Source organism: Spermophilus citellus (assembly GCF_964194105.1).
Source record: "Spermophilus citellus genome assembly, chromosome: 18".
In the NCBI taxonomy this organism is placed as follows: domain Eukaryota; kingdom Metazoa; phylum Chordata; class Mammalia; order Rodentia; family Sciuridae; genus Spermophilus; species Spermophilus citellus.
Window position 1 is genome coordinate 60,788,526 of NC_138200.1, and position 16,522 is coordinate 60,805,047.

A 16,522-nucleotide genomic window follows, 5' to 3' on the forward strand; every position below is an offset into this window, starting at 1 on the left:
GGCTTAGTGAAGGAGGGCTTGCCTAGTGTGCATGAGGCCCTGGGTTTGTTCCCTAGCAACACAAATAAGAAAAAGAAGAAAGTATATGCTTTAGGATCAGGCTCAAAGAAAAACCAAATCAACAAGGTGTCAGAGGTGTCACTGGGAAAGAAGAAGAGTCTTAATATAGAATTATTTTGAAGAAGAAAGACACCTTGTCCATGTAAGGGTGCAACACAGATCAAGAAAAATGCTGTACATTCTATTACTGTTTTGTAACTTGAAATTTCTTCCTAAAGGATCCAGAAAGATGACAAAGAACAATTTAAAAAATCGTGTGACCAATGATTTATACCCATTGATCTTCTGTATTCAAGCCAAAGCACACTGTCACAGCCCAGGTCCCTGGAGTTCATCAAAACTTGACCGCAAGCCAGGCATGGTGGTACATACCTATAATCCCAGCTTTCGGGAGGCTGAGGCAGGAGGATGGAAAGTTCAAGGCCAGCTTCAACAACTGAGCAAGACCCTGTCTTGAGATTAAATGTTAAAAGGGCTGGGAACGTAGCTCAGTGGTAGAGCACATCTGGGTTCAGTCCCTAATACTGAGCAGGGAGAAAGTATGATTTAATGTGGGTCAAGTAGCTTCAAGGGCAAAAAGTGGGGTGATAGAGATTTGTAAAGTAATTATTGTTGTTTTACATTATTCTCATGGAAGTAATTCACCTTTTTAATATTCTTTTCACTCTAAGGTATTTTTCAAGAATGCATGCACATATTGATGCAGCCACAAAACTAACAGAGAGGACTCATAAATTGCATTATGGGTTACTCACATGAGCCACTCCATAAATCCCACTGCATGAACTATTCCTAAGGTCCCCCTGAGCCATTCAGACACATGCATGTGCACACACAATAGTTTAAATGCCCAATTCTGTGACATCCCTCTCATGCACACATGCACATTAAAGAAGTAAATTCCCTGGCTTTGAGGTTTTTTTTTTTTTTTAAGGTTTCTTTCTCACCACCCTACTGGGGATCTGTTTGTCTGCCTCCACGTCTCTCTCTCTCCATGTCTCTCCAACCTTTTGCTCTGAAACTGAACCGAATTCATTTTCCAGAACATTTAATAAACTTCAGAGCTCCACATAAAACACTTAAGTGTTGGGTCTTCAAGGAGACCCCAAGGCTCCCAGACTTTAGATTTAACAAAATAAAAATAAAAAATAGGAAAACAGGCAAAACCCTTAATGAACTCTGATACACTCCGAGAAGGCAAATGAAACAGAATTAAAATAAATAAAAAGTCAACATGTGGCCCGAGAACAAGGAGCCACCTTATGCCCTGGCCAGCTGAGGCATTCAAACATTTCGTCAGCAGGAGCTCAGCCAACCTCCTCCGCTCACGTTTATAAAGCTGGCCCAGGGCACCCAGGGCAAGATGTGGCCGAGCAGTCTCCTTGCTCCGTAGCTGCTGCTGCAGAGGGGCTGGCAGAGTGGCCTCGCCGACTTGCCCAGGAGCCATGGCAAAGAGTGGATTTGTGATCTGTATCCTGGTGATCACCTTACTCCTGGACCAGACCACCAGCCACACGTCCAGATTAAAAGCCAGGAAGCACAGCAAACGCCGAGTGAAAGGTAACGGGACTGTTCAGCCCAGCCACCCTCGGGGCTTAGTGTGTGGAGGTGCTGGGTGAGTTCATATCTACCCACCAGGAGCCTGTCCCTGGTGACAGCACAATGCCAGCATGTGCATGTCATTTTACAGGGGACCGAGTGAGTAAACTTTGGAATCTCTTGAGAGTTTGATAGTTAAAGGAATCATGCGGGATTTTATAGTTATTGAAGAAAAGCTTTGTAATATAAAAACTTTCTGGCTTACCCATCAGGTGGGCTTAGATATATGGCATGTTCTTCAGAGGGCGCTCATCTGGGTACGTGAAGTTGGGGCATTACGAATGACTGGGCAAGTAGAGTCCACCGTTATGTAGGAGTACTCAATACTCCTAAGTATCGAGTAGTTCCCTCAAATATGTTTGTAAGAACTGTGATTGTACTAAACGTGCAGCAGAGGACAGAACTGTAGGTATCTGCCAGCTCCTTTCTCGTCCTTAGCTACCTTATATGTTTATTCCCTGGCCGTCTTAGGAAAGTCTATGCGACCTATTTACATTTCTCATGTCAGAGCATCAAACTTCCTCTTTAAGATTACATGTCCACATGTAAAGTCGTGCAATGTTTGGAAACAAAATGGACTCTCTAAGCAATTCCAAACTTGGGGCGACTTGATGTAGGCGAAAAGGTTTAAAAAAGTTGTCAAGAACAAAGTTAGGAAAATGTATTTGCAGTTGAAACAGAGAAAGAAAGAAAGAAAGCAGCCAGACCCAGGGGGACATTTCATCTCATCCTTTTAGCCATTTTCCTCTCAGGACATTTCAAGGGGGATCTTATGGCACTGATGCCAATTTCACTTCATTAGGAAAAAAAAATACCAACAAGATAAAAGTCTAGATTGCATTAGGGGTCCAAGATTCATTAGGAAAAAAAAATACCAACAAGATAAAAGTCTAGATTGCATTAGGGCTTGACTTGTGCTTTGTTTTAGTGATTTTAAAGGGCCCTTTCCAGGGGTATTTATTTATAAAATCTAGGTCTGCTGGGAGGTGTCCTAAGTAGAACCTTTTCCTTATAAAGGATTACATGTCCCTGTTCCCCCTTTTAATGAAAGGTTACAATATTTCTAATAAGTAGATGAAGTACACAGCTGAGGACCAGGATAGGGGAAGAAGGGAGAGAGAGAGAGAGAGATGATCCAGGGTGATGTGGCAGATTTTTCTGACCACCTCTCTTCACTGCTGGGAAAAGTAGGAAAAATGGGGGTTACCCAGTAGGGATGCAGGGAGAGAATGTCAATGTGTGCTCGCTCGCTCTCCACCACCTTCTCCCCCATCCCAACACACATACTTTTCTGGGGAGTCCACAACTTAAACATTGCCTCTCCAAAACATTCCTCACCATCAGATCCAAGAAAGTAGACCCTGCTGGAGGTGAAGCAATAGCCATATTTTCTGAACAGGTCTTTCCCCATCCACCCATATACTATGGTATTATTTTAAAGAGCTTAAAATATTTTAAAAGTTTATGAAGTCCAAAGTCCAAGCCGTCTTTTCTACCCCAATCCTTGTCACAGTATTACCCCCATTAAACATTGGGTGTTAATGTTTCCAGATTGGCTGTGCAAAATGTTTGGCAGGCAAATGGATCTAATTCATCTGTTAAATCCTGGACAGCTCTCCATAGAGAACCTATTTCATTCAAGATATTGTGCCATTGTTTGGGCGGGTCGTGAATGTTCTCTTGGTAAATTTCTGTATGGCTTCCAATCCATCTCTTTATGGTACAGTGTCCCCAAGGAAGTGCTTTGTATACACATATCCATCCCCTTGCTAGATGTTATGTTTCTTCAAGAAGAACTGCAGGTTAATGGGATTCTCTGCTCGTCTCTTCAAAAGATCTCTGCCGTCCAAGCCCTAGGCTCAGTGTGTGGGCGTGGCCATGCCCCTGCCTCATGACAACCAACTGTACATGGATTCTTAAAGTATCAACATAAGAGTTTTATTGGTCATATCTTCTGGAACATTGTTTGCATTTCCGTATTATATCTAATTCTGGGTAACAACCCTCATAAAATAAAAGGGAACCTTTTCAGAAATTCAAAATGGCCATGAGTGAGCTCCAAACATGAGATTTTCCTGTGATTACTTACATCCCAGGTCACAACAAATTAGTGTTGCATTAATAACTAAAATACAAATTCTGCAGCGAAATGTAATCCCTTTGTTCATCCCCATTAGCAACAAAGGGAGGGCAGCAGAAGCCAAGCCACCTGGATAATGACTTCCATAATGATCTCCCAGAAGCCTAATACTAACTCACTGTGTTGGTGCTAATTACAGTGTTCACAGTCTCCCAGTGGAGGCCACTTATTTAAATAGAAGGGAGCCGGAAGCCAAGAGTGAGGGGGATGACAGTTGTCCAGTTGACAGCATAACTTGGAAGAGAGTCTTCGGAGGCCTTTGCAAGCCTGGACCAACAGCTGATGGCTTTGCATTCTAAGTTTGCCCTTTAGTCTATTCCTGTTTGAATGGTGCCTTGGAGAAAATCTCTGTCTTCTTGTATTTCTGAGCTGAGCTGTTGATACTTTAAGAATCGATGTACAGCATTAAGTGAAGTAGAGGTGGGACTGGCCCTGGATACCCCAGAAGGTGATTTCTTTACCCAAATGTGGAAACATCTGGCTTGTGAGCATGTAGATTTCAGACTGTCCTGAAAAAATCCTAGGATTAAAAAAAATGAAATGGATTCTATGTATGGCATCCCCACAAAGAGACTTCTGGGAACAGTTCTTATAAAGCTTTAAGCATCTACTCAAAGGCTCTGTGCCTCGGACCAAGGAGTAGAGGAAATCCCTGGGTGGAAGCAGATCAGAGGGGTGGGATGAAAACAGGCTTGAGCCAGGGAAATGCACTCCCAGTTCTGCAGCTCACTAGCTGGGTGACCTTCAGCAGGCTCGTTCCATTTTCTTTGCCTCTAGTTTTTCTTCTGTAAAATGGAGATAATGGTAGCATCTTTCTCATAGGAATACTGAAAGAATTAGTCTCCTGGAAGACAGTATATGGTGGCTTTTAATATTTGTGTTTATGATTTACTATAATTCGTTATAAAGCTGTTGATGTCTAAGAGAATCCCCAACAGTTCTAGAGCTTGCATTTGGCCCAGGTTACCCACTTGTTACTGCTTACCCATAGCCAAGTTGATGTTCAACAGCCAGGAAAATTCTTTAGTCTTGAATGTTCTCGGTTGGTGCTAAAGTGGCTCATCTCTAACATGGGTGAATTTCTACCTGATCCTTTATTGCTCAGCCCTGCTGGGAGCCACCAGACCAGATGTATCAGCTGTAAATGGATACTAGGGACAGATGGCATCGAGTCCTACATTAGTTTGAGTGTGAGTTCTGGTACTTACCTACCACATCACCTAGCTCCCTGCACTGAGCCTCCTTTTCAACAGGAATCTCAGTTCCCCCACTTAATTGCTATTTTTAAAGAGCACATTAAGGCTGGGGCTGGGGCTCAGTGGTAGAGCGCTTACCCAGAATGTGTGAGGCCCTGGGTTCGATCCTCAGCACCACATAAAAATAAACAAATAAAATAAAGGCATTCTGCCCATCTACAACTACATTTTTTTAAAAAAAGAGCACTTAAAATAACATGAAAGTAGTTTATACACCATAAAGTATATTCCATGAATATTATGGGCCTAGCATCATGTTAGGCATCAGGAATGCCCTGGGTAGTGAAAACATTCAGAAGGAAATAAGTGGGTGATATGTAGATTGGAGAAAGTGATCTGGAGAAAATGGACAATAATCAAAGAAAGAGGGTACGGACGGGATTCCAACCTAGAGCGTAATCAGAAATGTTCAGAGGAGTTGGGTGAGCTGGGCCAGGGGGGAGGCAGGAGTGGGGCAACCCAGGTGCACAGGGAGGGGAGACAGCTCTCGTTCTCCCACATGCCAAGAGCTGAAGAGTCCAAAGACTTGTGACAAGGGGAATCTCATGGGGTGAGAGAGAGGCAGAAGCTTCATCTCGCAAGGGTTCCCAGGGTTACAGCCTCATCAACCTCCCCCCCCCCCCCCCGGCCCCCGTCTTCCTGCCCACGCTGTCTTCATGCATGAGTTTTTCATACACTCAGCCCAGTTTCCTCCAAATTGCCATGGCCTTGAATTCTGCGTCCTGAAGCTCTTTTTAAAGAATTTTATTTTAATCCTATGCTTTCTTTTCCATCTACCTCATCCCACCCTAAAATGTCCCCAGAAAAGGATGGAGATCTGAAGTCTCAGGTTGAAAAGCTCTGGAGGGAAGTCAACGCCCTGAAGGAAATGCAAGCTCTGCAGACAGGTGAGAGGTCCTCCCCCACCCCTCCAGCACCTCCTCCACAGGACAGCAGAGGAGCACCCGTCAGGCCCGTGCTCCAGACTGACCTAGATCACATCTCGAGTTCCGGGTGACAGCTTTTCTTAAAAGAAATGTGGACAAACCACAGATGTGTTCCAGTGAGAGGACCTGAAAGCTGGGAGATGATTGTTTTGGGAAATCGGCTTCATTTGCCAACCCTATGTGGGTGGTACAGAAATAAAACTAGGTGGCTCAAGAAGACATTCTAGAAGCCAGGCCGTAATTCCTCTCTACTAGGTGGAGAAACAGAGTGAAGGAAGTAGTAAATGACCAAAGCACAGCATTGACTGAATGTGACATGGGTACCACTAGGAGAGCCACTGAGATTAAATGACCAGGCTCACGGGCCTCCCCCAGGCCACCCTGGGCATCAGATGCCTGTGGAGAGACACAGGCGAGAGCCAAGGCTTGCCCACTGGGCTGTGTCCTGTGTTCCTGTGCACAGCCTGTGTAGCCACACAAGCATCCAGAAGCTAGTCTCCAAGAGGGAGGAAATGAGAGTGCACTGGGCAGATTCAGAAAAAGCGCTGGCCTGCAAAGCTTCCAGCCCTGGAAACAATATCCTTCACATCAACTCCAAAAGCAGAGTGTAGAAGGCCCCACAGGAACTTGCCCAAGTACAAGATCACACTTCAGGGAAGACACAAGTCACAGCTTTCCATCAAGCAATTATAACTCCCGGGCTGGAGGTAGTCACCAATCCAGGGTCAATTTTACCATAAGCAAAGTTTCCTAGTAACACGCTACCATGTTCCCCTGTTCAGGTTTCCGGGGATACAGAATCAGAAAGTCAAAGTGAAGTTAAATGCTTATGCGGAAGGAAAAGAAAGTTTGGGTAAACTTTTACCCATATTCCGTCACTACACCTATTTTATGAACCCACCAACAACTTAAATTGAATATCTGATTTATGTTGACCCTTCCAGCTTGTGCTATGATGATTATCCTCACTTTACAGATGAGGAAAGTGACACACAGAAATTAAGTAAATTTATCTAAGGTTTACACAGCTAGGAAACATCAGAGGAGACCTAAAGCTGGGTGGGCACCATGGCCCTGGAGCTGTGCTCAAAAATTATATTTATGTTTACTTTATCCCAGGTAGCCCAAAAAGTATTACAAGGTCTTGGTTATTCCACTTAATAAACACATGGGCTCTGCAAACACAAACTCAGACTTTTGCTTTTGTTTTGATCATTTTGAAATCCCATCTGAATCCAGAAGTCCCAAGGAAATTCAGCATATCACAGATCTGCATAAATTAGGATGCACAGGTGTATCAAAACAGCTAGAGGCTGAAGATTATGCTTTGAGCTGGGCACAGTGGTGCAAGCCTGTAATCCTAGTGGCTCTAGGGGCTAAGCCAGCCTCAGCAACTTGGTGAGGCCCTAAGCAACTCAGTGAGACCTGGTGTCTAAATAAAATACAACAACAACAACAACAACAAATGGCTGGAGATGTTGTTCAGTTGTTCAGTGGTTAAGCACCCCTTGGTTCAATCCCCAGTATTCCCCCCACCAAAAAAAAAAAAAAATGCTTTGAAGGTGGGGCAGACCTGAATTGTGTAGAGGTGATTTTACATGCTATGCAAATTACATTACTGATATGGCTGAGTTGTGAAAAGTAAGGATTTCTCTAAGCCTCAATGTCCTGATAAGTGGGGTAATGATGTACCACTTCACAGGGTGGTCATGATTATTATGAGTTTGTGTGTGTAAAGTGCTCAGAGCACACACACACACACACACACACACAAAATCACTGATAAACATTAACTCATCACTTCACATGTTATCCATTCCATCCAAGTTTATGGCTGTCTGCCAGGTCCAGTGCCAGGCATGGTACACTCAAAAGCTAATTAATGTATATACTTTCACATCCCACAGTGTGTCTTCGAGGCACAAAAGTTCACAGGAAATGCTACCTTGCTTCGGAAAGCTCGAAGCACTTCCATGAAGCCAATGAAGACTGCATTTCCAAGGGAGGGACATTGGTCGTACCCAGGAACACCGACGAGATCAATGCCCTCCGAGACTATGGTAAGAGGAGCCTGCCAGGCGTCGATGACTTTTGGTTGGGCATCAATGACATGGTCACAGAAGGCAAGTTTCTCGATGTCCACGGATTCGCCGTTTCCTTCCTCAACTGGGACCGTGCACAGCCCAACGGAGGCAAGAAGGAAAACTGCATCCTCTTCTCCCAGTCGGCTCAGGGGAAATGGAGCGATGAGGCCTGCCGCAGTAGCAAGAGGTACATCTGCGAGTTCACTATCCCTTAAGAGGCCCTCTGCAGATACATCCTCCAAGCAAGATCGGACATGACTTAGAGGCTGCTGGTCCCCAAGAATACATCAAAATTGCAATTACTAATTGCAAAATTGCCACACAAGTGTCAAAGTCCATAGCAATACAGGATCAGACAATTGTACTATCATATTTCATTGTGCGTTTGCCCTTCAAGGGGTCAGAAAATAATGATCGAGACATGTGCATGCTATTAAAATGACATCTATGAAACGGGCTATCATATTCTTTCTCTTTCCTTGTTCCTCTCATTTGTGTAGACTCAGTCTGTTTAAAAATACAACACACTGCTTCAACCCAGAAAAGCAAGCTTAGGCTACCTGGAAGATTTTTCTCTTGAAAGTTTAGCACAGGGATACTTTCTGAGAAATATGTCAGAGGCGATTCTGGTGATACGAACATCATAGTGTATATTTATGCAACCCTATGTGGTATAAGTTAAATACTCCAAGTGGCTTCTTGATGTGATCAACAGATGCAGTAAACACAAGATGCATGCAGCTGCTGCTGGTGTAAGGTGGCATACTGCCTTATCATATACTTATTTTTCTATAAAGTAGGACTCTAAAACAATAATAAAATGATAGTATAGTGTATTAGTCAGTTTTCCATCACTATAAGATACCTGACACAGTCTACACATGAAGTACAGAGGTTTATTTAGCTCACAGTTTGGGTGGTTCAAAGTTCAAGACTGGGCAGTCCTGTTGGCTTGGTTTATGAGGATGGCAGATGGCAGCATATCCAAGCAGGGGCCATGTTGGAGTAAATGGTCACATTTCAAACCATTGCACAACAAGAGAGAGGAGGGATGGGCAGAGTCCCACAATTTCTTCAGGGCAAGGTAAGGGCCTCCAATATGGCTCCATCTCTTAAGATCCACAGCACTTGCTAATACTCCCACCCTGGGGACCCTTGGGAGAAATAGATAAATGAGGCTACCTCAAGCCATAGCATATGATAAATACACAAAGCAGCAAATCATTTATTATCAAATATTCTGTACGGTGTCTAATTGTATGTGCTGTATCTTATACAACTGACAGAGCAGTGCATTGGTCTACACCAGTATGACCAAAACACATGAGTAGTGCCCTGCATTATGACCTTGGGCAGCTACCATGGCAGTGGGCAAAGGTCATATTTCAGCTCCATTACAATCTTATGGGACCACCATCATGTACCACCATGCATTGGTCAGACATTGTTATAGATGCATGCTATGTCCATTTGTGGGATGAGAATTCCCTAAATAAGAGGTTCTGGGTGCTGTGTAACCCAACAACTTCTCTCTCATGCTCCATCTGCCCCACCTCCCATACACCTGCTAGCCCAGGGTCCTTTGAGTGGCTGCTTCCCCTGCTGGGCTTGTGTCTTGTGTGCTGCCTCAGGACCATGATGTCTGAGGAGGTTCTGATTTAACTCTGTTTCTTTTCAACTCCCACACCCCAGTTTAAAAAAAAAAAAAAAGGGTTCCCAGGCAGGGTCCAAAAAGACATGAGCAGGTAGCATGGGTGATGGATTCCATGCCCAGCATAACATCAGTTTTCCCTTAAAGGGGCAATCCTGAAGCAGGACAAGAGCAGCAGAACTTGTGGGGCAGGAGCGCTGGGGAAAAGCCTATTTTCTCCTTCCTTTTGCATCTTTACTGTCTCCCTATATATATATGTTAGCTTTTTAAAAACTTTCTTTATATACTTAAATATATAATGATGACGGAAAAAATCATTTAAGACTCTTCAAGACAACCTATCTTTGGAAGTTGCAAGTTGGATTTAGGTAGCACTATTCTAGAGCCATGCATCTAGGTATTTTTTTTTTTTTTGTCCTGCCAAATGCTATCCCCATGAAACTTCAACAAAATTGCAGAAAATAATTTCATCACTTCAGATGAAGTTACAAAATTGAGGCTCTGGGAAGAGGGTTTTTAAGAAAAAAAAATTCAATATATTCTGTCCTTCCAAATATTCAGTTTCTTTAAATTTTCACTGTTTTGTGAATCACATCTTGCTCTGCAAACTTTAATTACATGTGCTTGGAATTAAGTTTTAGCTCTTTTCTTCAGACAATAATAAAGCCTGGATTCTGATCCATGTGGACGTGTTCATATGTTCATTATAGTCATTCAAACTACGTTGGTTTGTATAAACTTGGCAGAAAATACTCTGCATTTGACCAAACTGGTGACAGATGTATTTAGAGAACAGTTTCACCTGCAATAAATAGATGCAATCAGGGAGGGAGGTGGTCCTTAAAGATGCATCAGATGAACTCCTACTTTCCAAGGCATCTCAACAGTGATGAGAAATGAAGGGGCAATGAGGGGATGGGGGTGGGCAGGAGAGAGGGAGAGAGAATGTGTGTGTTCGCCTAGCACTTAGTTCATCATCACAGTCCCCTAAGGCCTGGTGTCACTTTCTGCGAATTCTATGAGCTGCCCCATAATTCCCCCAAGTTACACAACACAAGTTCTCCTTCGCATTTGAGCTGCTTTAAAGTGGCCCATCAGAAAGGACAGGCTGGGAGATGATGCAGTGGCCATCTCAAAACCTATCAGCCAGCATGGGCTGGGTAGTGCTGCGGTTGCAAGTTCAAGTGGCATTTGCCAGTAAATGGATGGAGTTGGAGAATATCATGCCAAGCGAAATAAGCCAATCCCGAAAAACCAATGGCTGAATATTTTCTCTAATATGTGGATGCCAATTTACAATAAGGTGGAGGTCACTAGAGAAGAATAGCATTACCTTAGACGGGGAGGGGAGGGGAGACAGTCATAATGTCTCTTTCATTCTACTATGTATATATGTGACTGTATGACGAATGTGATTCTGCAACATGTACACTCAGGTAAACGAGAAATTATATCCCATTTATGTATGGTATATCAAAGTGCATAAATACATTCTACTGTCATGCATTACTAATTAAAACAAACCAAAAAATTTAAAAATCATAGTGGTTTGAAACACAAGCTCATTTCTCTTGTGCACTTCGGTGTTCAGGGAAAAGGGTTCTACTCTATGTCATGCTGGGAAGCCAGAGAGCAGAGGAGAAGAGCGCTCTGGAGACCCACGACAGCCTTGGCTGGCACTACCCGATACAGAAACAGCAAACATCGTCTCTGCTCAGATCTGCAAGAGAATTCTGCTGCGTTCCCAGGAGGTGGAGAGCCAGGATCATATACCATACCTCCCATGGTTGGGTCTGTCACTTTCCACCAAAATAATGCTGATTAGTAAAATCTATGAAGAGAGGCGAGACTAGAAAGACCATAATCCAACCCAAGGAGAAAGTGGGTTCAGAGAGAGAAGAATAGAGAGCAATAGGCTCATGGCTGGGGAATGGAATCTCCGAGTCAGAGCTTCATCATCTAGAAACCAATTCTGCTTTGTTCAGCTCTTCAAACCAGAACTACTACCTGCAACTCCAAAGGCAGGCTCTTAGCCTCTGGGTCTTTTTCTAGGGGAAGGGGGCTATGCAAGTGTCAATCTGTAGGGAGAGGGTAGATGCAAAGCGTTTTATGAAAAACCAGTAATTCCAGTTGCCCAACATATTTAATCTGCCCAAGTAGAGTGACCACACAGAGACCCAGTTTTCCCTGGCGAGTGCTGACGTATGACAATCATGAAATTTTTAACATCCTCTTACTCTGAAATTTCCCTAGTTTGAATAGCAAATTATATGGTTATCCTGACTATAACCCAGGTTGGCCTTGTTTTAGAGGCTGGATGACCTTGCCTATGTCATAAAGGTCATCTTGTTATCTTCTCGCCCGCCCCCCCCCCCCCCCCCCCCGCAGCAACCTTATGCACGAGTCAAACTAAGCCACTCATGGAGACTAAAGGCCCCATGATCTCAGGCCAGCGGCCCTCAACACAGACCTCCCTGCCATGATCTTGTCCTCCTTCAGGGCTCAGTGCCATAGTGACCCCCTGACAGACTGTCCCTCCTCTGGGCATCACTAACCCCTCACATGACTCATGCACACATCATGTGTATCTAACAACATACAAATGTGATTGAACACCCCCTTCCCTAAAATCCTCTAATGGCTTTCCAAGTTTCCTAGGCTAGGAAAGGCCACGTGGTCTTGACCTTCTCCCTTCTCATCCTCCATTCCCTTTGCTTTTGGGGCTCTCAGTTTATGGACACCCTCCATAGGCATCAATCTCCCACTCAGCACAGGAAGGCACACTTGTTTCTCATTGCCTAGAATCTCTTTCTTCAACTAGTTAAATCTTACTCACATGTCAAATCTCAGTTAATCAAGATTTCTCCAGGGAAACTGAGCTCCCACATCAGACCTTAGGATTGCACGTGGGGACAAGAAACCAAAAATGCCACTAAACATGATGAAACAGATGAGGATTTCCATGTATTATACAAAGTTAGGACATGGGCAATTGTTAGTCTTGCTATTTAGCAGGTTACAAAGGGCAAGAATAGAATTTCTGTAATCCTGTTCACATTTCCTCATAATCACAAAGTATCTGCTTTAGCTCCAGACATTATATCCACATGCAAAGTGAGATGACACCATTCTGGTTTGTTTTCTTATGTCCTCCAGTAGATTGTCACTCAAATCTCATAGGTTAGAATTGCTGTGTGGATTTGTTAGCCCCGTGAAAAGCTGGGTGGCTGATTATTGTGCTGCATATCTTGCCACCCCCAAAGAAAAATTGGGTTCTATTAATAAGAAAGGTAATAGAAAAATTTTTAAGGAACAGACTCTGCCAGGATCAAATCTCCTTCTTATAAATTCCCACTGCACCTGCTTGATTTTTAACAGATTTTTTTAATTTTATTTTTCTCCCTCCCTTCATACTGCAATCTTCAAGTGCTCAGGAATTGGAAAATTATGTTTTGTTTATTATTGTATTTCCACAGAACTCATATGCATTGATTATTCATTAATGCATTAACTGGTTTATTCAAACTAGCAAATTCCTATCCCGCTGCTCAGGTACAAGATGCAAGCTCTATTTGCTATATCCCAGGTTCCAAGCATGATGTTATATATTAAAGGAACAAATGATTTAAATATCATTAAATCATTTTACCAGAGAATACAAAGCTTCAACAGGAACTTTTTTCCTTTCTTAAATCTCTTACCTCCAGGTTGAAATATTTTGCTGTCCTAAAAGATTTGGTTTATTTCCTAATTAAAACCAGTAACGAGCTGGGTGTGATGGTACTCACCTATAATCAGCAACTGGGGAAGCTGAGTTGGGAGGTTTGCAAGTTTGAGACCAGCCTAGGCAACTTAGAGAGGCCTTAAGCAACTTAGCAAGACATTGACTCAAAATTAAAACTAACAAACAAAAAAACAAACAAACAAAAAAAAAAAACACAGACCAGAAATGTAGCTCAATGGTAGAACATCACTACATTCAATCACCAGTACCAAAACCAAACAAGAATCCCCCCAAAAGTATATCAAAACTGTATCCAGAAAAACATAAACCTGGTGTATTGGCATGGGACAGGTTCTTGGTGATGGACAGGAAAGGACATAGGAGTCAACAACCATCAGCTGAACTGGGCCAGGAGGCTTGAAAATGTCACAGGGGAAACTCTGGGCTACACTGCCTGGACCATATGAAGGAAAACCCAAATAAACAGCTTTGTCAAAGTGGTATTGAGTGCTACTACCTCTAACCTGGTGTCGGGAAGACCATGTCTCATATGGAATTCACCGTGCACAAAGTGTCGCAGTGTGACATTCCACAAGATATTTGCAAACCTTTCACTTCCCAAAATGATTAACATTAGAATAAAAGTGTTGCTTCACAGTTAGAGAGACTCTGGACAAGCTGCAGCTGCCACTCAGAAACCAGCCCCAAGCCCAGCACGGTGGCACACACCTGTCATTCTAGCAACTCAGGAGGCTGAGGCGGGAGGATCACAAGTTTGAGGCCAATCTCAGTGATGTACTGAGGCCCTCAGCAACCCCGTCTCAAAACTGAAAGAGCTGGGGAGGTGGCTCAGTGGTAGAGCGTGCTTGAGTTCAATCCCCAGTACTCATCTCCATCACAAATGAAACCAGTTCCATGAGCCGAATGATCGAATCGGGGATAGCAAACATGAGGCACCTGGGCCTTTCCTTGAGTTTGTTTTGTGCTACAAAAACGGAACCCCACAGAAAGCATAAGGAACAGAAATGTACTGACTCACGGCTGGGAGGCTGGGAGGCTGGGAGGCTGGGAGGCTGGGAGGCTGGGAGGCTGGGAGGCTGGGAGGCTGGGAGGCTGGGAGGCTGGGAGGCTGGGAGGCTGGGAGGCTGGGCCGTCTCTGCGTAATTAATCGGTGGAGGCAAAAGAGAGCAGAGAGAAACAGGGCTGGAACTTGGCTTTTATAACACTAATCCCACCCACGGGGGCAGGGCCCTCGTGGTCTAATTACCTCGTAAAGGTCCCTCATGCCAATACCTCGTGCCAATGGTAACTACATTTCAATGAGTGTTTTTGCAGGAGGCACTCAAGCCAGGCAGGCCCCATTTTCCCCCTTCACTCCCAATGACATCACTAATCCACACGCAGTCCTTGTGCAGGGCAGAGTTCCAGCAGCCCCCACCTGGTATCAGCGGTGGCCCAGAAGAAAACATGCATTATCCCAAGAGTTTATACACCCCAAAAGCCTTTCCCACATGCTCAGCGTCACCAGGTCTCCAGCTGCCCAGGTCTGACACACCTGGACGCTCTTTAGGAAGATGCAGGGATGGTCTAGAAATTGCAACCATTTCTTTTTGCTTACTTCTCATGTTTCTTGTTCTCCTGGACAGAGTCTGCGCTCCTAGAATAAGGTTCTGACCCCTAGCCCTGGCATTTGAGACTCTTCACATTTGGGTCGCAGACCATCTTTCTAGAATCATTTCTCCCAATTCACAATTCTTTCACTCATGCTGTACTTGATAGTGAACCCCTAAATTGATTTCTACCCAGGACTTCCAAATATGGCCTCACTGGGAAAGAGGGTCTTTGCAGATTGTCGTTGCTTGTTAGGGTGGTTTTAACAAAGTACCGAAGACTGGGTGGCTCAAACGACAGACGTTTAGGTTCTAACAGTTCTGGAAGCTCAAGGCCCAAGACAGCAGTGTTAGGAGGGCCCGTGTCTTCCAGGCCTCCTGCTCGGCTCATAAAGCCGTCTTCCCATGGCCTATCTTCAGGTGCACTTCCCACTGTGTGTCTGTGTCCTCATCCCCCAAGGCCTTATCTCCACACAGTCACATTCTGAGGTACCAGGAATTCAACATAGGAATTTTCGGGGAGGGATATTGTGCAGCCCATCACACAGACACCGTGAGTTAAAATGAGTCTAACTGAATTACAGTGGACTCTAAACCTAATGGATGATGTGTAATAAGAAGGGAAGAACCAGCACCGTGGCACAGACCCAAGAAAGCAGCAACTCTGTAGGCTGAGGCAGGAGGATCAAAAGTTTGAGGCCAGCCTCTGCAACTTATCGAGGCCCTAAGCAACATAGTGAGACCCTGCCCCAAAATAAAAATAAAATAATAAGGGCTGGGGATGTGGCTCAGTGGTTAAGTGTCTCTGGGTTCAATCCCCTGTACCATAAATAAATAAATTAAATAGAGGAAAAGAGACATAGACCCACCCAGGGAGAGAGCCTGTGAAGAGATCTCCTGGGGCAGAGATCAGAGCAGAGTGACTTCCAGGCCAGAGACCTCAAGGACTGTCAGGAGCTCCCAGGAGGGGGAATGGGAGAGCATCTCCCCAGACTCCCCAGGAGGCACTGCCCACACCTGCTGTTAGACTTCTGTTCTCCTAATTGTGAGAGAATAAATTTTCTGCTATTTTAAGCCACACAGGTTTGAGTCATTTTTCACAGAAGCTCTTGCAGATACCGTTTTAGCCAATTGTCACTAATTACATCCACTTGGTGCTAGATACTTGCCAGTGCTGGTCCTCTTAGGACAGAAGAAAGAATTTATGTGCTTCTGAAGGGATTAAAGAAATTTGAATCACGTGAAATGTCATGCCCTCTTACACAAGTGACATCCAACCAATACCCAACAACGGCAAACAATGTCCATGCGTAAATATTTCTCCTGAAAGATGTTCCGTGCATTTCTGGTAGAATTTATTGAGAGATTATGAGAACAAGGCAGAGAGAAAAACAAGTACAAAATTCTGCCATCATTACAGACCACTGAACCTCAAGAGCCTTTGAAGGAGACTGGGTGAAGAAGACTTGATT

At 44.1% G+C, this 16,522-nt stretch overlaps 1 protein-coding gene across 1 annotated transcript; it reads left to right on the forward strand.

Moving 5' to 3' along the window:
* The first annotated feature begins 1,408 nt into the window (after window positions 1-1,408).
* Window positions 1,409-10,356, forward strand: CLEC3A (C-type lectin domain family 3 member A). Its single transcript, XM_081274670.1, has 3 exons — window positions 1,409-1,620; window positions 5,859-5,942; window positions 7,889-10,356. The coding sequence occupies exons 1-3, from the start codon at window positions 1,506-1,508 to the stop codon at window positions 8,278-8,280; spliced, it is 591 nt and encodes a 196-aa protein (XP_081130796.1). The 5' UTR covers window positions 1,409-1,505; the 3' UTR covers window positions 8,281-10,356.
* Window positions 10,357-16,522: the final 6,166 nt, after the last annotated feature.